Source organism: Nelumbo lutea, chromosome 8 (assembly GCF_056320005.1).
Source record: "Nelumbo lutea isolate HS-2025 chromosome 8, American lotus-T2T, whole genome shotgun sequence".
In the NCBI taxonomy this organism is placed as follows: Eukaryota; Viridiplantae; Streptophyta; class Magnoliopsida; order Proteales; family Nelumbonaceae; genus Nelumbo; species Nelumbo lutea.
The window spans coordinates 5158582-5185541 of NC_142691.1; the positions used below are offsets into that span (position 1 = coordinate 5158582).

The window sequence follows — 26960 nt, forward strand, 5'->3', positions numbered from 1 at the left end:
AACTGTTCTTGAGGCCTTTTTTTCTTTCTGACAGTGGGGTCGTCTCTATTGCCCTCACTGTGTTTGTAAAAAGGTCTTTTTAGCAATACTGATTGGTATTCACTCTTCTTGGCTATTTCTTTGGTGATTACCTTGAAGTCCCTGATTTGAAAAGAACTTCAGTTGAGTGCACAGTGCCTAGAAGTTTCTGATTACTTCTTGAAGGCCGAACCAAACTGTTTTTTGGGTGACTCGTGTAGAAGTTTCTGCTCCAGTCTTGGTTCTCACAACTTTTGGGTGTAATTTGGCCTTGTGTATTGCCTTCTTGAGGACGGTTGAACTCAGCCCTTACTTGTCCTCATTCAGTATACTTGTAGAAGTTATCTGAAATCATATTTGAAGTGTTTACACGAGGTACTCCTCAGAGTTTGAAAACAAGAATGGTGCTGAATATGGACTGGTTCAGGGGACTCCAAGTGATTCTTTATTGACTGTGACCACAGTCAAACTAGATGGAACTAATTATCTGGCATGGTCACAATCAATAAAGATATATGTATGTAGTAGAGGAAAGTGGGGGTTCATTTCCGAGAGCAAGAAGGCTCCCCCAGAAGATTATCCATTCTACGAGAAGTGGATGCAAGAAAATTACACTGTCATTGGGTGGCTTGTGAACTCAATGCAGTCACAAATTAGTCAACACTACCTATAGATGAATTCAGCAAAGGAAATATGGGACAGTGTTGCAGAAACCTATTCCCAAAAACTCAATGTGGCCAGATCATATAAATTGAGAAGTGATGTAAAGAATTTAAGGCAAGGGGAGAAACCTCTAGTTGTATATTTCTCAACCCTGAAGTCTCTATGGCAAGAGATTGACCTAATAGAAGTTGTAACTTAGGACACCGCCAATGATGCAGAGACCTACATAAAATTGGTTGAAAGGAACATGGTGTTTGAGTTCTTAATCGGACTAAACCCAGAATATGATATCACAAAACAGAATATTATTTCCAAAGAGTGTGTCTCATTGTCACAAGCTTATGCATTGGTGAGTAGTGAAGAGAGCAGAAGGGCTGTTCAGGTTCAAGGGGCTGATATTAGTGATCACTTTGCAAATATGAGGGTTAAACCTAAAGGGAGTGCTGGAACTTCTGGTGGCACAGGAAAGAAAGAAGTTATATGTGAGTACTGCAAAAGTCGAAGCACACAAAAGACAAGTGCTGGAAATTACATCCTAATCTTGTTCCCATTCGGTTTCAATAAAAACATGATAGTAAAAGATTAGGAAGTGCAAATGTAGCTATCGGGCCAGATACTGAAGAAATGTCTGCTTGTGCACAGTTGGCAGCCATGAGAGCAAAATATGAAAAGTTTGGGAAGATGATCAGTCAGCTGGGTGATGTGACTTCTACTTCCAACCCTTCAGGGAATTCAACTTCTTTTGCATTTGCTCACTCAGGTATAAGGGCTTCTGCCAATCATGCAACCATTTCAGGTAATCTCAACATCCTTTGGATTATTGACTCAGGTGCTTCTGACCATATGACCAACCTTTCTACCTTGTTTGTTTCATATGACTTGCTTCCTGGACGTGATAAAATCACTTTAGCTGATGGTTCACTTGCCCCTATCTCTAGTAAGGGAACCATCAAGGCTACGGATTCCTTGTTCCTACCTTCTGCCCTTCATGTACCTAAACTACATACGAATTTGTTGTCTGTAAGTAGTTTAACCAAGTCTCTAAACTGTTGTGTAACATTTTTTCCTTCCTACTGTGTTTTTTAGGATCTGGAGTCTCAGAAGGTGATTGGGAGTGGCCATGAGGCGAACGGAATATACCTGTTTGATACTCCGGGACTATGTACTGATCATCATGGGAATGTTGCTCTCGGATCTGTTTCTTCAGAGTTTATTAGTTGGATTATGTTGTGTCATCATCGTTTTGGTCATCTGTCTTTTTTTTCCTTGAGTCATCTATTCCCTGAACTATTTGAGGGAATTATTTTGTCCAGTCTTCATTGTGAGTCTTGTGAGTTATCAAAGCATTGTAGAAACAATTATCCTTTGAGTAATAAAAGATCCTCTTTTCCTTTTAATATTGTGCACTCTGATGTGTGGGGGCCTTACCACTTACCCTCCATGGGTGGCTACAAATATTTTATCCTGTTTATTGATGATTTTTCTCGGTTCACTTGGATATTCCTGATGAAATCCCGTGATGAAGTTCCAAGGCTTGTAAGACAATTCCATGAGTTTGTTCTAACTCAATTTAATACCAGGATTAAAATTTTCAGATCTGACAATGCAAAAGAATATTTTGAGAAGAACCTATCCTGCTATCTCTCTGACATGGGGGTTATTCATCAAAGCTCCTGTGTTAGGACCCCATAACAGAATGGAGTTGCTGAAAGGAAAAATAGGCATATTGTTGAAGTTGCAAGAAGTATCATATTTGCCTCACATGTTCCTACAAGGTTTTGGGGTGATGTTGTTCTTACTGCTACCTATCTTATAAACCGTATGCCATCCAGGGTTTTGGGGTTTGTTAGAATGCTCGGTCAGGGTTATTGTGGTCATTCTGGTGTATCTTATTGAAAGGGAAATGTCTATTGTATCTGAGTTTAAGTTATGTGTCCCATCTTCTATGAGGGACAAAATTATCTTTCTTGTAACTTGAGTTTTATGAATAAAAGTCAAGTGGGTCGGCTAGGAGAGTAACTTTTGAACATCCTCTCTTCTAGTCTGGCCGAACACTCTTCTCCTTTCCTTCTTCTTTCTCTTTTCTTTCTTCTTCTCTACTTTAACCTATAAACAACTAGGGTTTATTCACATGGTATCAGAGCATTAAGGTCTCGTGTTCTTTTTCTTGCTGTTGTCTTCTTCCTAGGTTCGCCGCCAGCTTCACAGTAGGTTTCATCATCCTACAGCTGATCTGTGTAGAAAACTGAAGAGAGGAGAGCTTGAGAGTTCAACAATGAGGGTCTGAGAATGAGAGTTTCGAACCAACTCTCTCTCAACACCCTAACATTCTTTTATTAAGATATATTTGAATAATTACAAAGAGGCCCTTAGGAGGGCAAGAATTTACAAAGAACTTAATATAGACAGGATGGGCCCAGAATAAGGCCCATTATAGAAAAGAAACATAAATAACAAGAAAGAATAAACAACCTATGGGCCATTCGGCCCATCTTCTCTACACTCCCCCTCAAGCTTAGCATAGATGTCAATCATGCCAAGCTTGCTGATATCATGCTGAAGTTTTGCCTTGGAAAGTGAGAAAATCTACCAACTGTCCTTCAGATGTGATGAAAGGAAGACACACTTCACCCGAAGAGATCCTTTCCCTAATGAAGTGTCGATCAACTTCAATATGCTTGGTTCTATCATGTTGCACTGGGTTGTGAGCAATGTTGATGGCAGCTTGATTATCACAATACAACATCATTGGCTTGTCATATTCAACTCGAAGTTCTTCCATCAATGATTTTAGCTATAATAATTCAGAAATTCCATGTGCCATGGCCCTATATTTTGCTTCAGCAGAGGATCGAGCAACAATCGATTGTTTCTTGCTTCTCCAAGAAACATTACCAGCCACCAAGCTGCAATACCCAGAAGTAGATCTTTTGTCATCAATGTTTCCGGCCCAGTCAGCATCGGTGTAGGCTTCAAGTTTCATATGACCATGCTTGGCAAACAGAATACCTTTTCTTGGGGAGCCCTTCAAATAACATAGGATTCTCTCTGCTGCTGCCATGAGTTTCTCAGAGAGCATGCATGAATTGGCTAATGCAATTGACAGCATATGCAATATTTGGCCGAGTCATGCATAGATACAAAAGTTTCCCAAGAAGTCTCTGAAAGGTTCCTTTGTCTTCTAACAATGTCCCTTCTGAGGCTGAGAGTTTATGATTCATATCAATAGGAGTAGCAACTGGTCTAGCACCCATCTTTCCAGTCTTGGAGAGCAAGTCAAGAACATAGTTCCTTTGGGAGATATGAATCCCTTCCTTGGATCGAGCCACTTCTATACCAAGAAAGTATCTCAAGTCCCCCAAATCTTTAATCTCAAACTCTGTATGGAGAAAAGATTTTAGATCATGAATTCTTGAAACATCATTACCAGTCACTACAATATCATCTACACACACAATGAGGTATATTGCCAGAGGTCCACTCCTCTTCACAAAAAGAGTATGATCGGACTGTGTCTGCACATAACCAAAGTTAACAAGTGCTGTTCTAAATCTCTCAAACCATGCTCTAAGGGACTGTTTTAGTTCATAAAGGGATTTCTTCAGCCTACATACCTTTCCTTTCATATCAGTTCCATACATCCCTGGAGGAAGAGACATATAAACCTCCTCATGTAATTCACCATTTAGAAATGCATTCTTCACATTCAATTGATAAAGAGGCCAGTCAAAGTGAGCAGCTAAAGATAGAAGAACCCTCACAGATGTCATCTTGGCAACAGGTGCAAAGGTCTCCAGATAATCAATCCCATATGTCTGTGTATAGCCTTTTGCAACCAGCCTGGCCTTGTACCGTTCAATGGTGCCATCAGCCTGGTATTTGATAGTAAAGACCCACTTGCAACGGACTAGATCCTTCCCTTCAGGCAAATCCACCACTTCCCATGTGTCATTCTTGTGTAGGGCATCGATTTCAGATCTCATAGCATCCCTCCATTTTGGAATCTTAAGAGCTTCTGACACAGACCTGGGAATAGGGTTAGAAGCAACAGAAGAGAGATATGCAAAGTATGAAGGTGAAAACAATCTATAAGAAAGGTGCTTGGAAATGCAGTGTGCAGTGCACTTCCATTTTCCTTTCCTAACAGCAATGCGAATATCAAGGTCAGGGAATGATGAATCTAAAGATGCTGAAACAGTACCTGTTGTCTCATCTGTGACTGGAAGTGTACGAGGCTCATGTGTTGTAGGAGAAACAACCTGCACATTTTTGGATCTTTGCCTTTGATACACCTTGGGATTGAGGATAGGACGAGGAGGTAGAGTATTGGGACAAGGAGAAAGGAAAGACTGATCCACCCTTCATGCATTTGAAGGAGAAGCAGACACATCAAGAGACTCAACAGGGATAGGAAAAGGAAGAGCAAACACCTGTGACAAATCCTCCCCCTGTGGACAATGTCCTTCTGGAGAGGAACCATAAAAGGGGGAAAGCTCATCAAAGGTGACATCCATTGAGACATACCGATTGCCAGACTTTGGATCAAAACAACAATAACCCTTCTGTGTGGGGGAAGAACCAAGGAAGATACACTTTTGAGCTTTGGGTTCAAATTTATGCCTTTGGACATTTGGAACATGTACATAACAGGTGCAGCCAAAGACACGAATAGGAACAGGAAAAAGGTCATTGTCTGGATGAGGAAGATTGAAGGGAGACTTAAACCCCAAAACCCTAGATGACATACCGTTTATAAGATATGTAGCAGTAAGAAGAACGTCACCCCAAAACCTAGTAGGAACATGTGAGGCAAATAAGATACTTCTTGCAACTTCAACAATATGCCTATTATTCCTCTCAGCAACCCTATTCTGTTTTGGGGTCCTAGCACATGAGCTTTGATGAATAACCCCCATGTCAGAGAGATAGCAGGATAGGTTCTTCTCAAAGTATTCTTTTGCATTGTCAGATCTGAAGATTTTAATCCTGTTATCAAATTGGGTTAAAACAAATTCATGGAATTGTCTTACAAGTCTTGGAACTTCATCACGGGATTTCATCAGGAATATCCAAGTGAACTGAGAAAAATCATCAATAAACAGGATAAAATATTTATAGCCACACATGGAAGGTAAGTGGTAAGGCCCCCACACATCAGAGTGCACAATATTAAAAGGAAAAGAAGATCTTTTATTGCTCAAAGGATAATTGTTTCTACAATGCTTTGACAATTCACAAGACTCACAATGAAGACTAGACAAACTAATTCCCTTAAACAGTTCAAGGAAAAGATCACTCAAGGCAGAAAAAGACAGATGACCAAAATGCCGATGACACAACATGATCCGACTAACAGACTCTGAAGAAACAGATCCAAGTGCTGCATTCCCAAGATGATCACTGCATTGTTCCGGGGTATCAAGCAGGTATATTCCATTCGCCTCATGGCCACTCCCAATCACCTTCTGAGACTTCAGATCCTGAAAAACACAGTAGGAAGGAAAGAAGGTTACACAACAGTTTAGTGAGTTGGTTAAACTGCTTACAGACAACAAATTTGTATTTAGTTTAGGTACATGAAGGGCAGAAGGTAGGAACAAGGAATCCGTAGCCTTGATGGTTCCCTTACCAGAGATAGGGGCAAGTGAACCATCAACTAAAGTGATTTTATCACGTTCAGGAAGCAAGTCATATGAAACAAATAGGGTAGAAAGATTGGTCATATGGTCAGAAGCACCTGAGTCAATAATCCAAGGGATCTTGAGATTACCTGAAGTGGTAGCATAATTGGTAGAAGCCCTTATACCTGAATGAGCAAATGCTGAAGCAACAGAAGAATTGCCTGAAGGGTTGGAAGAAGAGGTCACATCACTCAGCTGACTGATCATCTTCCCAAACTTTTCATATTCTGCTCTCATGGTTGCCAACTGTGCACAAGTAGACATTTCTTTACTATCTGGCCCGACAGCTACATTTACACTTCCTGATCTTTTACTATCATACTTTTTCTGAAACCGACTGGGAACAAGATTAGGATGTAGTTTCCAACACTTATCTTTGGTGTGCTTTGACTTTTTGCAGTACTCACATATAACTTCTTTCTTTCTTATGCCACCAGAAGTTCCAACATTCCCTTTGGGTTTAATCCCCATATTGGCAAAATGATCATTCATATCACCCCCTTGAACCTAAACAGCCCTTCTGCTCTCTTCACTACTCACCAATGCATAAGCTTGTGACAAAGAGACACACTCTTTGGAAAGAATATTCTGCTTTGTGATATCATATTCTGGGTTTAGTCCAGTTAAGAACTCAAATATCCTATTCCTTGCAACCAATTTTCTATAGGTCTCTGCATCATTGGTGGTGTCCCAAGGTACAACTTCTATTAGAACAATCTCTTGCCATAGGGACTTCAGGGTTGAAAAATATACAACAAGCGGTTTCTCCCCTTGTTTTAAATTCTTTACATCACTTCTCAATTTATTTGCCCGGGCCACATTGAGTTTTTGTGAATAGGTTTCCGCAACACTGTCCCAAATTTCTTTTGCTGATCTCATCCATAGGTAGTGTTGGCTGATTTGTGGCTGCATTGAGTTCACAAGCCGCTCAATGACAGTGTAATTTTCTTGCATCCACTTATCGTAAGATGGATCATCTTTTGGGGGAGCCTTTTTACTCTCGGAAATGAATTCCCACTTTCCTCTACTACAAACATGAATCTTTATTGATTGTGACCATGCCAAATAATTAGTTCCATCTAGTTTAATTGTGGTCACAGTCAATAAGGAATCATTTGGAGTCCCCTGAACCAGTCTATATTCAGCACCACTTTTGTTTTCAAACTCTGAGGAGTACATCATGTAAACACTCTAAACAGAGTTCAGCCGACTACATCATGTAATCAGAAACTTCTAGGCACTGTGCACTCAGCCGAAGTACCTTTTCAAAGCTGTGCACTTAGCCAAGAAGAGTAAATACCAATCGGTATTGTTGAATAGGCTTTTTCACAAACATAGTGTGGGCAATAGAGACAGCCCCACTGTCAAGGAAGAGAAAAGACCCCCCAAAACAGTTCGTACAACCCCTTAAAACGGCAAAAAATGAGTAACAATACACAACCTTGTTACAAGGATGTTTCGGCAGGTTTTAACAATCCAAGAAGAAGAGAAGAAACAGCCCAGAAATTTCTGGGTTAAACCAGATTTAATGCAGTCGAAGGTAGTACAGAACAGCTAGGGTTTTTCGGACACTTCAACAGTCCAAACACAGTCGAAGATAATACAGAACAACCAGAAAAACTAAGCACAACTTACTGTTCGAGCTTCAACAGTCCAAACACAGTCGAGCTTCAAAAACAGAACTGAGCTGTCCAAACATAGTCGAGCTTCAATAGTCCAAACACAGTCGAACTTCTAAGTAGAAAACTGAGCACAACTTACAGTTCGAGCTTCAACAGTCCAAAACACAGTCGAGCTTCAAAAACAGAACCGAGTTGTTCCCCTTCTCCATTTTTTATCTCTGATTCTTCCTGGTCACCGAACCCCTTCCCCAAAAGATTCTAGTCTTGGGCTTGTCCACTGACCTCCAAGAATCAGGCAGTATGTGACTAAACTTCCAGCCCTATGATATTCAGGTTCAGATATGCTCTGATACCATGAAGAAAACTGAAGAGAGGAGAGCTTGAGAGTTCAGCAATGAGGGTCTGAGAATGAGAGTTTCGAACCAACTCTCTCTCAACACCCTAACATTCTTTTATTAAGATATATTTGAATAATTACAAGGAGGCCCTTAGGTGGGCAAGAATTTACAAAGAATTTAGTATGGATAGGATGGGCCCAGAATAAGGCCCATTACAGAAAAGAAAGATAAATAACAAGAAAGAATAAACAACCTATGGGCCATTTGGCCCATCTTCTCTACAATCTGATTGAAGACTCGATAAAGGGCTGAAAAGGAGTTGTCGTTTTGAGGGCCTGGAGGTGAGAATGCCTCTGGCCGGTGCTGTGGTGGTCGTTGAAGTGGTATACTAGACCCTTTATTCAGTATACGAAGAGGGCTGGACGTATGCAGGTATGGACACTGCTGTCGTGTGTTCAGAAATGGATTGTGAATGCTGATTTTATTTTGTGTGCTTCAAAAGTTAGTTGTTGTGGTGCTGGGTGAAATTGGTACACATATCAGTCATGTTTTTTTTTTGTGTTTTATTGCTTGCATGTGTGCTGAAAGAAGAGTAGTAGACTGCTGATGTCCACGACAACAGTGGTGTGGCGTTGATTGTGTTGTGGTGGCTGACATATCTATGATTCTAAATGCTTAAAAGTGAACCCCTAGACCTTGTGTGTAATCAGTTTTGCAGTATGAATAACAAGTGTTCGATGAAATGACTGAGTAATTTCAGTAGTGGTGTGTTGGTGGTAAATGGTCCTGTAGTGTGCAGTCCAAGTGTTTGATGTGTTGACTAAATGATTTTAGCTTTAAAGTGTAGTGTGTAATGTGCAGTTGAAGAAAGTGGGTTGGTGGTATCATAAGTGAGATAAGTCTTGTGACAAGTGTGAGATTGTGGTGTATATTCAAAGGAGAAATAATTGAGATGGCTTCAACTGTAGTTGGGAATGACAACAAAACAGGCTTCATGCTTTCTTCAGATTATCTAAGTGTTCAAATGACATCTATCAAGTTGAATGGTGAGAACTATGTACCATGGGCAAAATCTGTGGAGGTGTTCTTGAAGGCCAAGAGGAAAGTAAAACATGTGAGGGAGGAGAAACCTTCCTCTGATTCTCCTAGGTTCAGTGATTGGGAACAAGATGATGCACAGATAATGACATGCCTTTGGAACAACATGGAACCAAAGATTAGTGTGAACTTCTTGTTCCTAGATACAACCAAAGAGATCTGGGATCATGCAAAAAAGTTGTACTCTGGACAAGACAACACAACTAGGGTATATCAGTTATACCAAGAGTACTTCAATTTGAAGCAAGGAAGTCAAAGCTTAGAAGAGTATTATGCAAGTTTGAGGAACATCCGCAATGAGCTAAATGTGTATCACCCTCTAACATCAGATGTCCAGATCCAACAACAGCAACGTGAACAACTTGATGTGACTAGGTTTCTTGTGGGCTTGAAGGCTGAGCATGAGCCTGTCAGAGCACAGATATTGGGGGGATCAACTCTCCCCTCACTTGAAGAAGTTTTTGCCTGTCTTAAGAGGACATCCATTGAGCCGGTGGAACATTCTTCCTTCTCTGATAGATTTGGTTTGGTAGTGACTAAAGGGAGTGGTCGTGGAAGTAGAAGTGGTGGTGGCAGCAGTGGTCCTCCAAGAAACCGTGGTGGACACATGTTTAACCGGGCCAGTGGCCGGACTGGAGGCCGTGAGTTAGGGGGAGGCCGTGGAAAAGGAAGGGGTAATGCTCAGAGAAAATGTACACATTGTGGCTTAGAGGGGCACACAGTTAATTTCTACTATGATTTGCGTGGTCCACCCAACACTTGGGCTAACCATGTTACATCTAAGAGTAGTAGCACAATTATTGAAAGCCAGCAAACTGCCCCAACCCCCTCTACACCCACTTGTGCTTCTGGGTAGGAAATGGTGAGTGTACCATGGGCAATATATGAGCAGTTCCTTCAAACATCTCAGTAGAACACAGCTACACTTGCCCATTCAGGTATGACTTGTTTAGCTTCCAAAGCCTCACCCTGGATCATTGATTCTGGAGCCTCAGACCATATGTCTGGGACATCTGATGTATTTTCTTCCCTTTCTCGCACCTCCACATCTCAGACAGTTACACTTGCTAATGGTTTTACATTTCGTATTTGTGGTGTTGGTGATGTTGATCCCTCCTCATTGTCTTTAGCATCTGTTTTATATGTTCCTAAGTTCCCTTTTAACCTTATGTCTGTTAGCAGATTAACCAAGTCCCTTAATTATTCTGTAACCTTCTATCATTCTTCTTGTGTGTTTTAGGATCTCAAGACGGGGACGAAGATTGGTGGAGGGCATGAAGCCGGTGGTTTGTATTACCTTGATGGTGGTGGCCCTCTAGTGGCTTTTCAGTCATCTCTTACTCCTCTCCAATGGCACTGCAGACTGGGTCATCCCTCTCTCAAGGCTTTGAAGCTGCTAGTTCCTTCCTTGAGTCATCTTTCATCATTAGATTGTGAGTCATGTTAGTTGGGAAAACATCATCGATTCTCATTTAGTCCAAGAATTGATAGTCGTGTCTCAAGTCCTTTTGCTTTAGTTCATTTTGATGTATGGGGTCCAGTTAAAGTGGTGTCATACAATGGGTTTAAGTATTTTGTAATCTTTGTTGATGACTTTTCAAGGATGACATGGATCTATCTCATGAAAGACCGTAGTGAATTGTTCTCTATTTTTCAGAAATTTCATGCTGAAATACGCACTCAATTTGATGTTCATATGAAAATACTTCGCTCCGATAATGCCAAAGAATACATCTCCTCATCATTTCAGCAATACCTAGACCATCATTGAATAATTCATCAAACTTCTTGTGCCTACACCCCACAACAAAACAATGTAGTTGAACGGAAAAATTGACATCTTCTTGAAATTGCTCGGTCCTTGATGATCAATATGCATGTCCCAAAGCATTTTTGGAGTGATGTTGTTCTTACATCCTGTTTTTTGATAAATCGGATGCCCATGTCAATCCTTGGAACTCAATCCCCTTTCTCCGTGTTGTTCCCCACCTTGTCTCCCTTTCCTCTCACCCCCAGAGTCGTTGGCTGTGTTTGTTTTATTCAACACTTGGGGCCTAGAGTAGACATGCTAGATGCTCGAGCTACGAAGTGTATTTTTCTTGGCTACTCAAGGACTTAGAAAGGGTACAGGTGTTATAGCCCTAAGTTTCATAAATCGTTTGTGTGCCTTGATGTCACCTTCTTTGAATCAGTTCCTTTTTTCTTCGATGCCGGGGTCTCTTCTCCCTCTGTGGTTCCTCTTCCTGTTCTAGTTGTGGACCCCCTTCCCGTAGCTCCCACTCTTACTGCAGATGCACATCATATGCCTATTACTATAGAGAGGCCACCAATTACTCAAGTGTATACCCGCAGAAGTGCTTCGGCTCCTCCTCCACTTCAGCACCCGTCGACAGATCCTGCTACTGCTCCTCCCTCAGATCTTCATCTCCCTATTGCTTTGCGAAAAGGTAAACGTACTTGTACTTCTCATCCCATTTTAAACCATGTTTCCATTGCTCACCTTTCTGCTTCTTATTGCAAGTTTATATCATTACTCTCATCGGTTCCCATTCCCAAGACAGTATAGGAAGCCCTTACCTCTCCAGGGTGGCGGCACGCCATGGAAGAAGAACTCTCTGCCCTACAACATAATCACACGTGGGAACTCACCACCCTTCCTCCTGGTAAGCACATTGTTGGGTGTAAATGGGTCTATACAGTGAAGCATCGTCCTGATGGCAGTGTGGAACGATTGAAGGCACGGTTAGTGGCCAAGGGCTGTTCTCAGCTATATGGTGTGGACTATATGGAGACATTCTCTCCTGTGGCTAAAATTGGTTCAGTTCGGGTGTTGATCTCATTGGCTACTATGTATGATTGGCCTCTCCTACAACTTGACATAAAAAATGCCTTCCTACATGGGGATCTTGTTGAGGAGGTGTATATGGAGCAACCACCAGGGTTTGTTGCTCAGGGGGAGGTTGGTAAGGCGTGCAGGCTCAAAAAGGCAATCTCCTCGTGCATGGTTCGGCAGGTTTAGTGAAGTGGTGAAGGCCTTTGGGATGAAACAGTGCCAGGTTGATCATTCTGTGTTTAGCTATAACTCAAAAGATGGAAAAATCTTGCTAGTCGTGTATGTGGATGATATTGTCATAACTGAAAGTGACAACAATGAAATTGATAGGCTGAAAAAGTTCTTACAGGACCACTTCAATACGAAAGATCTGGGGAAGCTAAAGTATTTCTTAGGAATAGAAGTTGCGAGGTCAAAACAGGGGATCTACTTGAAGAAACAGGGTTGTTAGGTGCTAAACCAGCAGAGACTCCTATGGAACTCAATGCCAAGTTAAGTGTGGATGTAGGTGAAGAGTTTGATGATCCTGGAAGATACAGAAGGTTGGTGGGAAAGTTGAACTACCTGACCATTACTCGACCAAATATATCATTTGCTGTGAGTGTGGTGAGTCAGTTTATGCAACATCCCAGGGTTCCTCACTGGGAAGTTGTTCTGAGAATTGTTAGGTACCTAAAGGGTGCTCCAGGTCGTGGTTTGTTATACCAAAAGGGAGGAACTCTTGAGATAGTAGGGTACATGGATGCTGATTGGGCTGGCTCTGTATTAGATAGGAGGTCAACCACAGGGTATTGTACCTTCCTGGGTGGCAATCTTGTAACTTGGAAGAGCAAGAAGCAAACAGTGGTGGCAGGAAGTAGTGCGGAAGCAGAGTATAGGGCTATGGCTCATATTACATGTGAACTTGTATGGTTGAAGAACCTACTACAGGAGATGAGTTTCTCAATTGACAAACCCATGAAACTATACTGTGATAACCAAGCTGCTGTTCACATCTCATCCAATCCTGTCTTCCATGAAAGAACTAAACATATTGAGGTGGATTGTCACTTTGTGAGAGAGAAAGTGATAAGTGGAGTAATAACTACATCTCATGTGAGCTCAGGAAATCAGTGGGCAGATCTCTTCACAAAAGGATTGTCTCGGGGAAGAATAGATTACACTTGTAACAAGTTGGGACTATATGATATATACTTTCCAGCTTGAGAGGGAGTGTTAGAATGCTCGGTCAGGGGTATTTTGGTCATTCTAGTGTATCTTATTGAAAGTGAAATGTCTATTGTATCTGAGTTTAAGTTATGTGTCCCATCTTCTATGAGGGACAAAGTTGTCTTTCTTGTAACTTAAGTTTTATGAATAAAAGTCAAGTGGGTCGGCTAGGAGAGTGACTTTTGAACATCCTCTCTTCTAGTCAAGTGGGTTCAAATCTAGCCGAACACTCCTCTCCTTCTTCTTTTTCTTTTCTTTCTTCTTCTTTCTTCTTCTCTACTTTAACCTAGAAACAACTAGGGTTTATTCACAGGGTTTAAGTCTCCTTTCAATCTCTTTCATCCGGACAAGGACCTTTTTCCTGTTCCTCTTCGTGTCTTTGGCTGCACCTGTTATGTACATGTCCCAAGTGTCCAAAGGCATAAATTTGAACCCAAAGCTCAAAAGTGTATCTTCCTTGGTTATTCCCCCACACAGAAGGGTTACTGTTGTTTTGATCCAAAGACTGGCACTCGGTATGTCTCAATGGATGTCACCTTTGATGAGCTTTACCCCTTTTATGGTTCCTCTCCAGAAGGACATTGTCCACAGGGGGAGGATTTGTCACAGGTGTTTGCTCTTCCTCTTCCTGTCCTAGTTGAGTCTTTTGATGTGCCTGCTTCTCCTTCAAATGTATCAAGGGTGGATCAGTCGTTTCATTCTCCCTGTCCCAGTACTCTTCAACCTCTACCTCCTCGTTCTATCCTCAATTCCGAGGTGTATCAAAGGCAAAGATCCAGAAATGTGCAGGTTGTTTCTCCCACAATACATGAGCCTCGTACTCTTCCAATCACAGATGAGACAACAGGTACAGTTTCAGCACCTTTGGAATCATCATTCCCTGACCTTGATATTCCCATTGCTGTTAGGAAAGGAAAATGGAAGTGCATTGCACACTGCATTTCCAAGCACCTTTCTTACAGATTGCTTTCACCTTCATACTTTGCATATCTCTCTTCTGTTGCTTCTAACCCTATTCCCAGGTCTGTGTCAGAAGCTCTTAAGATTCCAGAATGGAGGGATGCTATGAGATCTGAAGTCGATGCCCTACACAAGAATGACACATGGGAAGTGGTGGATTTGCCTGAAGGGAAGGATCTAGTCGGTTGCAAGTGGGTCTTTACTATCAAATACCGAGCTGATGGCACCATTGAATGGTACAAGGCCAGGCTGGTTGCAAAAGGCTATACACAGACATATGGGATTGATTATCTGGAGACCTTTGCACCTGTTGCCAAGATGACATCTGTGGGGGTTCTTCTATCTTTAGCTGCTCACTTTGGCTGGCCTCTTTATTAATTGGATGTGAAGAATGCATTTCTGAATGGTGAATTACATGAGGAGGTTTATATGTCTCTTCCTCCAGGGATGTATGGAACTGATATGAAAGGAAGGGTATGCAGGCTGAAGAAATCCCTTTATGGACTAAAATAGTCCCGTAGGGCATGGTTTGAGAGATTTAGAACAACACTTGTTAACTTTGGTTATATGCAGACACAGTCCGTTCATACTCTTTTTGTGAAGAGGAGTGGACCTCTGGCAGTGTAGCTCATTGTGTATGTAGATGATATTGTAGTGACTAGTAATGATGTTTCAGGAATTCATGATCTAAAATCTTTTCTCCATACAGAGTTTGAGATTAATGATTTGGGGGAATTGAGATACTTCTTTGGCATAGAAGTGGCTAGATCCAAGGATGGGATTCATATCTCCCAAAGGAAATATGTTCTTGAGTTGCTCTCTGAAACTGGAAAGATGGATGCTAGACTAGTTACTACTTATATTGATATGAGTCATAAATTCTCTGCCTCATATGGGACATTGTTAGAAGACAAAGGAATTTTTCAGAGACTTCTTGGGAAACTTTTGTATCTATGCATGACTCGGCCAGATATTGCATATGCAGTCAATTGCATTAGTCAATTCATGCATGCTCCCCGAGACACTCATTTGGCAGCAGCAGAGAGAATCCTATGTTATTTGAAGGGCTCCCCAAGAAAGGGAATTCCGTTTGCCAAGCATGGTCATATGAAACTTGAAGCCTACATCGATGCTGACTGGGCCAGAAACATTGATGACAAAAGATCTATTTCTGGGTATTGCAGCTTGGTGGCTGGTAATGTTGTTTCTTGGAGAAGCAAGAAACAATCGGTTGTTGCTCGGTCTTCCGCTGAAGCAGAATACAGGGCCATGGCACATGGAGTTTCTGAATTATTATGGCTAAAATCCTTGGTGGAGGAATTTGGGGTTGAACATGACAAGCCAATGATGTTGTACTGTGATAATCAGGCTGCCATTAACATTGCTCACAACCCAGTGCAACATGAAAGAACTAAGCATATTGGAGTTGATCGACATTTCATTAGGGAAAGGGTTTCTTCGGGTGAAGTATGTCTTCCTTTCATCACATCTGAAGGACAGTTGGTAGATTTTCTCACCAAAGGCATTCCCAAGGCAAAACTTCAGCATGATACTAGCAAGTTTGGCATGATTGACATCTATGCTAAGTTTCAGGGGGAGTGTAGAGAAGATGGGCCGAATGGCCCATAGGCTATTTATTCTTTTCTTATTATATATGTTTTTCTGTAATGGGCCTTATTCTGGGCCCATCCTGTCTATATTATGTTCTTTGTAATTTCTTGCCCAACTAAGGGCCTCCTTGTAATTATTCATCTATCTTAATAAAACAGTGTTAGGGTGCTGAGAGAGTGTAAGGTTCGAAACTCTCACTCTCAAACCCTCACTACCGAACTCTCAAGCTCTACTCTCTTCAGTTTTCTTCAAAATTTCTCATGTTCATACTTTTGATGTTTCTTGCACTACTTGTTGTTTGAGTAAAAGTCATGCTTTACCTATTTCACAGTTCTAAGCATGCCACTAAACCTTTTGAGATAATACGCAATGATGTTTGGTTTGCTTCTATTACTTCATGATTGGGATACAAATACTTTGTATTGTTTATAGATGATTGTGCCAGATACACTTAGATTTATTTTTTACGGCACAAATCAGAGGTCTTTACGACATTTAAATTATTTCATGCTATGGTGCAAACTCGCTTCAAATGTAATGTGAGTATCCTCCATTCAGATTCAGGGGGAGAATATAGAGACAGAGACTTTCAGGCCTACTTGAGGAGTTGTGGAATTCAATCTCCACGCAGCTCACTCCTCAACAGAATGGTGTAGCCGAACGGAAGAATGGACATATCCTCAGTGTTGTTTGGACATTACTATAAGAATCCCACGCTCCAACTTCATTTTGGGTAGAAGCAGCTAGTACAGTTCTGTATTTGATCAACTATCTTCCTTCTTCTGTTCTTGACAACACTTCTCCCTTCCAAAAACTTTTTGGTCATCCCCCAAACTTCTTCAGTCTTCATGTTTTTGGGTGTCTTTGTTTTATACATCTTTTTGTTCGTGAACGTTCTAAATTAACTGCTCAGTCTGCTATGTGTGCCATTTGTGGGATATAGTCCTGACCACAAAGGACTCTTGTGTTATGACCCTACTATTCGTCGTATTTGGATTTCACGGAATGTTTTGTTTCTTGAACATATATCCTCTTTGTTGGAATTGCTAGATTGCTTGCTTCTTCTATCTCTGTTTTTCTAGACTTTGATTCAGATAACACTCCTACTTTTTCTACTAGGAAAGATCTTTTTTGTCTTCAATCGTAAGTGGCCACGTGTCCCAAATCCTGTGCCTACAACCCTTCTTCCACCTGGTCCAGAGCATCCTCCTTTTGCACCTCTTGTAAGTGACATTTCACCCCAAGATCCTCCTATTTAGATGGTAGTTCTCCTATTCCACTTCGTTGTTCTACTCGTATCTCTCGACCTCTTGATCGCTATGGTTTTCCTTCAAGCCATAGCTAATTTTCTGTTGTACTTTATTCCACAGATATTCCTAGTTTTTATCAGCAAACCATTAGAAGTTCTCATTGGAAAGAAGCCATGGATGCCGAAATTCATGTCCTCCATGAGAATGATACTTGGGATCTTGTGCTTGCTTCTTCAGATGCTTTTATTGCTGGAAGTTGTTGGGTCTACACAATCAAACTAAAATCATATGGTTTCCTTGATCGATATAAGGCTCGGTTAGTTGCCCAAGGATACAATCAGGGATATGGGATTGATTATGAAGAAGCTTTTGCCCCAGTTGCTAAGATCACCATAGTCTAGGTTCTTCTAGCCTTATCTGCTATTCATTCCTGGTCTATCTACCAATTAGATGTGAAGAATGCTTTTCTTCATGGTTAACTAAAGGAGACAGTCTACATGAAGCCTCCACCTGGATATTGCAGTGGTTCTTCACGTGTCTGTCGCCTAAAGAAATCCCTATATGGTTTGAAGCAAGCACCCAAGGCTTGGTTTGAGCGCTGTTGAGATGTTGTAGCTGGGTATGGTTACTCTCTCTTTGTTAGGAGAAGGACCCAGGGTATTACTATTCTACTGTTATATGTTGATGACATGCTTTTAACTGTGGATGATTATGATGGCATTTGTGAGTTGAAGTCCTTACATCACAACTCCTTTCACATGAAGGACTTGGGCCCTCTTACTTATTTCTTGGGTTTGGAAGTCCATCGTAGCAGTCGAGGGTATTTCATTTGTCAGCAAAAATATGCCTTTGATCTCGTCAAACTAGCTAGAATTACTGATGAGAAACACGTTGATACCCCTTTGGAGCTGAGTGTCAAGTTGTCTAAATTTGAAGGTCTAGTTCTTCCTAATGCTACTTTGTACCGTCAGCTATGACTCGGCCTGATATTTCACATGTTGTTTAGGTCGTTAGTCAGTTTGTTTCTGCCCCTTGTCAAGCTCATATGACTGTTGTTCGCTGCATCATCCGTTATGTTAGAGACACAACTTTTCTGGGACTGTTTTTCTCATCACCCATACAATTGAGAGTTTATGCTGATGTAGATTGGGCTGGTTGTCCTAACACTTGCCGATCCACTACTAGGTGGTGTGTCTTCATGGGTGACTCCCTCATCTCCTGGAACTGTAAGAAACAACACCATCACTAAGTTTTCTACTGAAGCTGAGTATAGAGCCATGTCTTTTGCCTGTAGTGATATTGTTTGGTTGAAGCCTCTCTTCATGGATCTTGGTACTTAACTTCCTACTCTTATCCTTCTATATGACGACAACACAAGTGCTATCAAGATTGCATCTAATCCTATCTTCCATGAGAAGACTAAACATATCGAGGTGCACCGTCACTTTATTAGAGACCTTTTCATTGTTGGCTCTATATCTCTTCCTCATGTAGCCTCTCACATGCAGATTGCCGACATCTTCGCCAAGGCCATGTCTAAGAGTTGACACCTCATTCTTATGGGCAAACTGATGTTGATGTCTACGCATCAGTTTGAGGGGGAGTGTGAAGATATATCTTGATGTACATTATTAGTATAGCCCTTGTTGTATAGTACTCATTATTTTATTTGTTCTTTTTATCTTTCAGCCCTATAAGGGCATTCTTGTAACTGTACATATTTTTTAATATAAAAGAGGCTCTTTGGAGTGGGGGTCGACCATTCTTGACACCCCTGAATCTGCTCTCTCTTGTTCTAAGTTCTGCTCACATGAAAACAATTCCCATAGGCTCCGTTTGGTGCAAATTTCATTTGCATTGGTATAAATGCATGGGAGTACAAATGGACTGAGTGTAAATCCTGGTTTACTTTTGCTTCAGATTTGACCTTATTTTGTAAATCCTGGTCCCCAATTTGTATGAAAGAGAAATGAGGCAGGAGGAAATTTATTTTTTGGGGGGATGTGGTCCCCACTTTATATGAGAGAATTAAGGTGGGGGAAGTGTGTGCAAATTCTACATCAGTTTTTCAGATGTAAAATTTGCACTGCTAATGGATGCAAATGAGACAAAAGTGCAAACTTTGCATCAGGTAACAGTGCAAATCATAATCACAAACAAATGGATGCAAAACAGAACCAGGTGCAAAATTTGATTCCGGTTCAGATTTGCATTGCAAAAATGTGCAGCCTAGATAACAGTAATTACCTTCTGTAGCCTATAATATCATAAGCTAGAATGATGCAAAGAACATTTGGCTTCCATTCCATAGAGTTACATTATACAAGGTCTAAGTAAACCATCCTTTGGGAGGAAAAGAAAAGAAAAACAGATGCTTATTAGGAATGCCATTTTAATCTGCAATGGGAAAGGAAAAATTCCATTTCTCTATAACAAAATTATGACAAATAAAGAGTTTCTGATGGTAGCTCCAGAGGGAACCCTGGTCCAGCTGGGATTTGTGGAGCTATGTTACCCAGATACGGAAAGGACAGAGCAAGATATGGTATCTGATTTGAAATTTGTACTAAACAGTTGAAGTATCTGAAATGATATGGAACCTTACATTACCTTTTTGCTTTAAAGGAAAGAAGAAAAAGATTCAAGAAAGGGTGACAAGAAACCACCAAAGAAAACTGGACCTGCAACACCCACCACACCAGACAAAAGAACATCAACTCTTTACAAAACCAACCTTGTAGAGATAACTATGTAAGCCACGTAAAGGGGAAGCACCCCACCCTTCAACAAAAAAGGAAAAACTTCCCCAACCTTACAACAGTCCATAAGAAAAGACAACACAATTTTGATCCAACAACCACATCAACATCCATCTGCAGCAATGGCCATGGCAAAACAATAAATACCTACACTTGACAAGCTCCAACAGAGATAGCTGCTCCTAACTCACCCTAACCAGCCATCCCACTTTCCAAAACTCTCTTCTAGCACAATCTTCATTGCGCAGACAAGAGCATACCCAATTTCTTTCCAACTTAAATTTCTCTTTCATCCACCATATTGATTTCTATTTTCTTGTCAACTTGAGTACCTTGGTCTAACACATAGACTTCATCAAGCACTACTTGGTCCATCTCTCCCTAGTCATGGCCTTGGTGACTGTGCTTGAGGCAAGATGATGGTGACTGCTCTAGTTCTGTAACTCTTGTTCTGAATAGGATTGTCCACATTAAACTGCATAATCTCCTCTAAAGATGAAACAATTCTCTCAATCCATATGAAATCTGAATAATTCTTGCCTCAAGCACAGTCACCATCATCCCCTACCTCCCAGCACTACACTCTTCAGCAAAATATGGTTCTAATTTTTTATCTATGAATTCATCATTGACAATTCCTTCTACAGTAGAGTCATAAACTTATCTCTGTTGCCAAACTTCCATATCCTATTGCTTCTAAAACATTCAAATTCTTCACATACTCTCCTTGAACTCTAAACAACTTCCCAGAATCTAAACTAGAAGAACATAAATTATCCTCGCTGCCCCCTTCTCTTATATACATTCTTAAACTTCCCCACTCGAACGAGCTCCACAAAGACCACTTTTTAGATGATAAAGCAATTTAGCAATATGCACCAATTGATGGATCTTAGATCCTCCAAATTCTTATGGGAGTCATATAGCTAGGTGACTCCAAAATCTCTTCTTAGTAATTAAGGAAGATTACAAGAAGTGATGCCAAAATCTGGGCACCAGTCAATGAAACTGCTGCATTGCCTTAATGAAATAAGAGGATTCATTGCTATGCTTATTGTCCAGGCTAGATGGATCCTAAAAGAGCTTAGTGCGATGGCTGATATGCTTGCTAAATCAGGGGTTCATGAGGTCTTTTTGTATAGCGAAAGCACCATGCTTGAATGGTTTTGAACTGGATGGGGTTGCCATATGCCCATATTTTGTTCAATTTTTTACATCTTCTTATGTATACCTCTTTCCTTTACCCAATATAATTCAGAAACTCTTTCTGAAAATAAAGAAATAAGGAGATTGATAATTTTCTCCTGCACTGATAACTCTTGTTACAAGGGAAACGGGCATTTTATGTGGTTAGATGATAAAGAAGAGGCTTCCATTGGTCACAATAAGTTCTGAGAATTTTATCCAGAGGACATTAATAGCCTGTTTCAGTCGTCTTTCTTCACTTGTTGACAGAGGAGAAACATGAGCATCCGTCCTTCGGTTTGTGAGGGAAGAGAGGAATGCTAGGGTTTTCTTTTTTTTTTTTCTTTTAATCTGATAAGAGCCCAAGCTACTATCCTTGCCACAAGGACTTAGACTGAACTGCTCATTGGATATTCAAGTCTTAAAGTGGAAGGACACTCCCAGGTCATAATAGTTTGTACGAGGAATGAGTCTTGAGGCTTTGGAGGCTTCACCATCACCTAAGAGAAACAAAATCCTTTGCTGAAATCCTGCAAACTCCATTTTAATGAATATCTAGACTGCTAATTATCTAGTGGATGCATTAGGTGGGAAGGAGTACACAGGAGGGGAAACATATATGGAATCCATTTCCCTGTGTTAATTCTTGATCTTTGTTTGGATCAGGAGTATGTAAATTGACACTCAACAGGGGAAGAATAGCAAGACGGATAGCTCATTCTTCCTGTTTTGTGGAGGCATCTATTTCTTTGCTTCTTTTATTCTTTATTCTCCATTTTTTTATAAAATCTAATGAAATTTTCAAAAGAGACCAGATCCTTGAAATCAGAGAGGAAAAAAAGTCTTGATCCAGATGATTTTATGCATTAACTCAATTCCCTTATTATTCTTAACATTAGGTCCCCCCACCCCCCGCGTGCACACTCGTGCACACCAAAAACAAACTTCTTTTTTTGGAACATGTTCTCATGGTGATTAAGAAAAACAAAGGACAACATCTTATCATTTTTGAGGGTCTTGCTTAGCATTCAACTATTGTTGAACATGGACCTTCTAACTTGGAAATTGAACTCTAACTCAATTGAACCCCTTTGTGTTGTTTAAGCCCTGTCTATTTTTTTATAGTTTGGTATTTTCACTAACCAGAAATTACTTGTGGCAGATAGAAAATGAGTATGGCTCGTATGGAGATGATCAAAGATACCTTCGTCACCTTGTTACTTTGGCTAGAAGGCACCTTGGAAACAATACAATTTTGTAATACTTCCAGATCATTACACTTTCCTGTTCATATTCTGTGGAGGAATATTCTAAGTATTATCTTAATTGGCCAAGTACATGCATGATTTATTTCATATAATGGTGTTTATTTTTCATTTTTTAATTTTGTATTTTCTATATTTCAAGTAAATGCAAATTCACTGAAAATGCATTAACTGTCTCCTACCTACCTTAAGGTTCCATTACTTTAATTTTTTTTCTTGGTTAAAAGTCGAGGGGAGTTTAAGGGGAGCTACCTTATTTTACTTGTCGTATGCCTGTACGGTACCTCAATTTTTGTATTTTTGTATTAGGATTTTCTTTGCTTTTAACGAAATAATGTAAACCATCACCAACCTACATCTTGTTTGTTTGTTAAGTGGAGCAGATGTGGGTGCATTCTTCCACCTACAAAGATTTTATGCACCTCAAGAAAGGGGCTGTTTAATGACAACTGAAATGGCTGAACTGAATGACTTACTGCTTTGTCTTTTAGTAAGTTATTAAGAAGGATGTAAGCTCCTTAATGGCTTAATGGATGAATCTGAAGTTGGATTGATTATTATACCCTTGAATATTTTATTATTTAATTATTTTATCCACTAAAGACAAAGCAATAAGTCATTCATGTATTGCAATTTTAGTAAAAATATTAGTATGAATCTTGGTACAAATTAAGTTGATTATCATGAGAGACCCCAAGCTAACCACTTTTGGTACCTGGGATCAATTATCCATAATGAGAAAGAACTAATGAGGATGTTGCCCATAGAATTAGAGCAGGGTGGTTGAAGTGAAGAGGTGCATCAAATATGCCGCGTGATCAGCATATATCAACAAGACTAATGGAAAATTATATAAGACAGTTATATGACTAGCATTGCTATATGGTATAGACAATTGGGAAGTCAAGAAACATGTTAAAAAATGAGTGTATCTGACAGGATGCTGAGATGGATGAGTGGCAAGACTAGAAATGATAAAATCATAAATAAGTACATTAGAGAGGACTTAGGAGTGGCTCCAATTAGTGGCAAGAGGAGGAAAAGTGAATTGGTGCAAATAAAAGGCTCTATAAGAGCAAGGGCGTGGGTCTTGCTAGAGCACAACTGCAAGACAGGATCCATGTAGCCAAAACCAAATAGTTGGGATTCAGGCTGAGTTGTGTTGTGATTCATATATTTTTTATTTTAATCAAAATTATTTTTAGATGTTCAACTTATTGCTTTTGCAGGTATACTACAGATGGTGGTTCAAGGGAAACCCTTGAAAAAGGAACTATTCGTGGAGCTGATGTATTTTCAGGTTAAGTTAATTACTTTTGATGAATAAAGATAGATTTATTAATTCATAGAATCAAGCTCATACAAGCATCCCTTGAAGAGGCGTGAGCTGTGACCTCTCCTGACAAAGTGCAAAGTAAAATGTAAAAAATAAACATATTACATCCGAGCCCAGAACAACAGTTCCCTATTTTCCCCTTGCTTGGCTAGACAATCAACTATTGTATTCTTACAGATATGTTACGTGCTAGCCACTTAAACTTCTTGACTTCATTTTTGTAGGTCCACACAGCAATCTTTGGGTCCTTTAACCAGCCCACTATCACCTTGGAATCCCCCCTTCAATCAAAAGCCATTCCATGCCTAGATAAGTTGTGGACCGCACTCTTTGAATGGCAGCTAGTAGAGTCTCCAAATCCCAAAGGACCCAAGTAGAAAACCACAATCTCTCCAAGCTCATTCCTCACAACTCCTCCCAAACTAGAGGGACTTGGGTTGCCTTGACTACTGTTGTAATTCAGCTTCAAAAAACCTTTAGGGGGGGGGTGCTCAACTTGCTGCCACCCTAATCTTTATGGGAGAACACCTTGATACTTCTGATCAATTCCTCCAAATATCATTAAAGGATAATTGGTGAAATAAATCCAAGGTCTTTAACTAGTGTATTACCCTATTCAACACACACTCCTTTAATTCTTGGCAACTGCTGTCATTCTATTGGAAGATTCTCATATTCCTTTCTTCCCAAATCGTCCAAATCAGAGCTGTTCTAGCACATCTCCACATAACCCTTCCTCTTTTGTTATGCCAGACAAAGGTAGAAGGATTAAAGAGCGTGCTTACTTTTGTTGGCATGTTCCACCTGCACCCAAACAACTAAAAAAGCCAATCCCACAACCCTGCAATAACAGAGCAAGAGATTAGCAAGTGGTAGCAATCATCACCATGAGACCTGCAAAGAAACACCAATTAGATGAAATACAAAGGAAAGGTCTTTCTCTTCTGTAGGTTTCCAAGGAGTTTATTTTCCCATAATACACTTCCCAACAGAAAGCCATAACTTTTGGGGCAACAGATCTGCACCAAACTTCCTTAATAGGGAAAACCTGCTAAGACAAAGGGACTTGAAAAAAAGAGGCACACGAGAAGGCCCCTTTGGGCCGAGGAGACCAGACTTGTTTATTTGATTCAGAGGGATCCAAACAAATCTTATTGTGATTTTAGATAAGCAATCAATTTTTTCATTCCTTAACCCTCTATGGAACCCAAAATCCCAATTTGGAGCTAAACGATTTATACAAGGGGAGAGGAATTTTGAGATCACATATTTTTTGTATTAGGACATAGAGAATAAGGAAGGGAAGAGGCCCTTTAAGGGGCTATCCCCAATCCAGACATCCTCCCAGAACTGAACAGAGTTTCCAAAATAAATGTCATACCTATTGATTATTTTCATCATTATCATCATAGTTGTCAAAGTGACAAGGTGCCCTTGGAGGGTCACCTTGCCTACTTGCCAAGTAGATTTGTACATGCTGTTATGAAATACTTTAATATTGTTAATTTTTTTAAATTATAATTATAAAATAGACATTATTAAACTAAAATATTCATTTTGTGTTTATATACTGGTTTCTTTTTTTATTATTTTCTTATTTGTTAGGGTTTAATCTGTTGGAAGGATTAGAATCCATCATATGGATGGCCGAACCATGCTAGATGGCTAGGTGAATTTAAAAAATTTTTCCTAACTTGTTCCGGAACCGATTTCCCTGTGATTTTGAAAACTGAATTTTTCGAATCGATATTGCACTGAACCTGACCAGATTTGAAACCAAAATTAAAGCAGATTGTACCTAATACAGAGACCACAAATCACAACTCCCAGAGTGAATGTTCATTCCCAATATCTGTCCCAAAACCAGCCTCCAACTGAAGATGGCGCAGTGTACGGGAGAAGCTGGTTCAGCAACATTGTTTTCAGCAAAACTGCTATCCAACTTGCTTGGATCGAATAGGGATGTGTGAGCCTGATTTCCCTAATGATTTTTTTTTTTTTTGCAAAATATTAGAGGAAAAACTGATAAAAATCAGTTCTTGCAATGGCTATGTCGTGATAGGGTTTCTGGGAGAGAAGAGAAAAGAGGAGAGAGCAAGAAATGAAGATAAGTATATGGAACACTCTCCTAATCTAATTAGGAGATATCCAAATCTAATTTGGATCTGGACTCTTTTAAGGGATAAGTATTATCCTCTTAAGAGGATAGGTGCTCCATGCCCGGTTTCAACCCAAATCATATTAGCAATGGGCTTTTGGTCCATTTTCTTCAAAGGATCACATCCCTAGGTGTTGCATGGCCACTTTGGGCCAGATATTGTATGGCGTGGGACCCCACAAAAGTTTCACACAAGTCCATGAGGGTTTGGCCCCACCTCTGAAAGAGGTTAGGGCGAATTCATTGCTCAAGGTGTTCACTAAGCCAATCAGCCTGGGCTCAATCTAGGCCCAACATTTACACCTAAATGATCATTGGATTCAGCCACTCTATGAAGACCCAAGGATAATGGACTTATGTGAGATAAAGCCCATAAGGTAATCAGCCCTGTAATGGTCTTTTACACTTAACCTCTCAGCCCATAATGATCACAACACTGCTCGGCAAGGAAGGACCTCTCTCCTAGCTGCAAGGTTTAGTGCCACACTTTTTGCTCAGATGAATCCCGTGATTAAAATCCTTTTGCAAACATTTTCATAAAATAGTAGTATAACATATAAATACATTTTGCAAAATCAGATTTCAAATACAGTTAATTTCCACTATCAACAGTTTAGGTTTCCATCAAAGAGAGTGTGAACCCTGATATTCTCTTTGTTCAACAAAGGGGCCAATCCTATCACTATGGTCACCCACTCAGGTGATTTCCCAAACTACCCCAACATGCCTAGGTATTTGACCCTTGATGGATCTCACTAGTTGGCATTATCAAAGACAACCCAGTCCAACACCTAGTGTAGTATCATAATCAAGTCCAGGATAAAGTGTAACCTTCTAGTTTTGCCCATCTATCTCCAAGGTCCAAGGCATAAATGGAAATTGGTCTGGGTTCAGTGTTTTTTCCAAACACCCACTGCTTGTGCTTTGGGTCTAACCCTAGCAGTTGAGACAAGTTGCTCCAACTATTTGGCAGC

General features: G+C 40.3%; 1 protein-coding gene across 3 annotated transcripts in view; it reads left to right on the forward strand.

The window, feature by feature from the left end:
* The window catches only part of BGAL17 (beta-galactosidase 17), an 80265-nt gene that overhangs the window by 23794 nt on the left and 29511 nt on the right, over nucleotides 1-26960 (forward strand). For all 3 annotated transcript variants that reach the window (XR_016103688.1, XM_088959326.1, XM_088959325.1), the window contains 2 exons: nucleotides 22390-22484; nucleotides 23722-23792. Coding sequence is in view for 2 of the 3 variants with exons in the window: in XM_088959326.1 (XP_088815452.1) it covers nucleotides 22390-22484; nucleotides 23722-23792 (166 nt within the window). In the remaining variant the exon portion in view is untranslated. The remainder of the gene's footprint in view (nucleotides 1-22389; nucleotides 22485-23721; nucleotides 23793-26960) is intronic.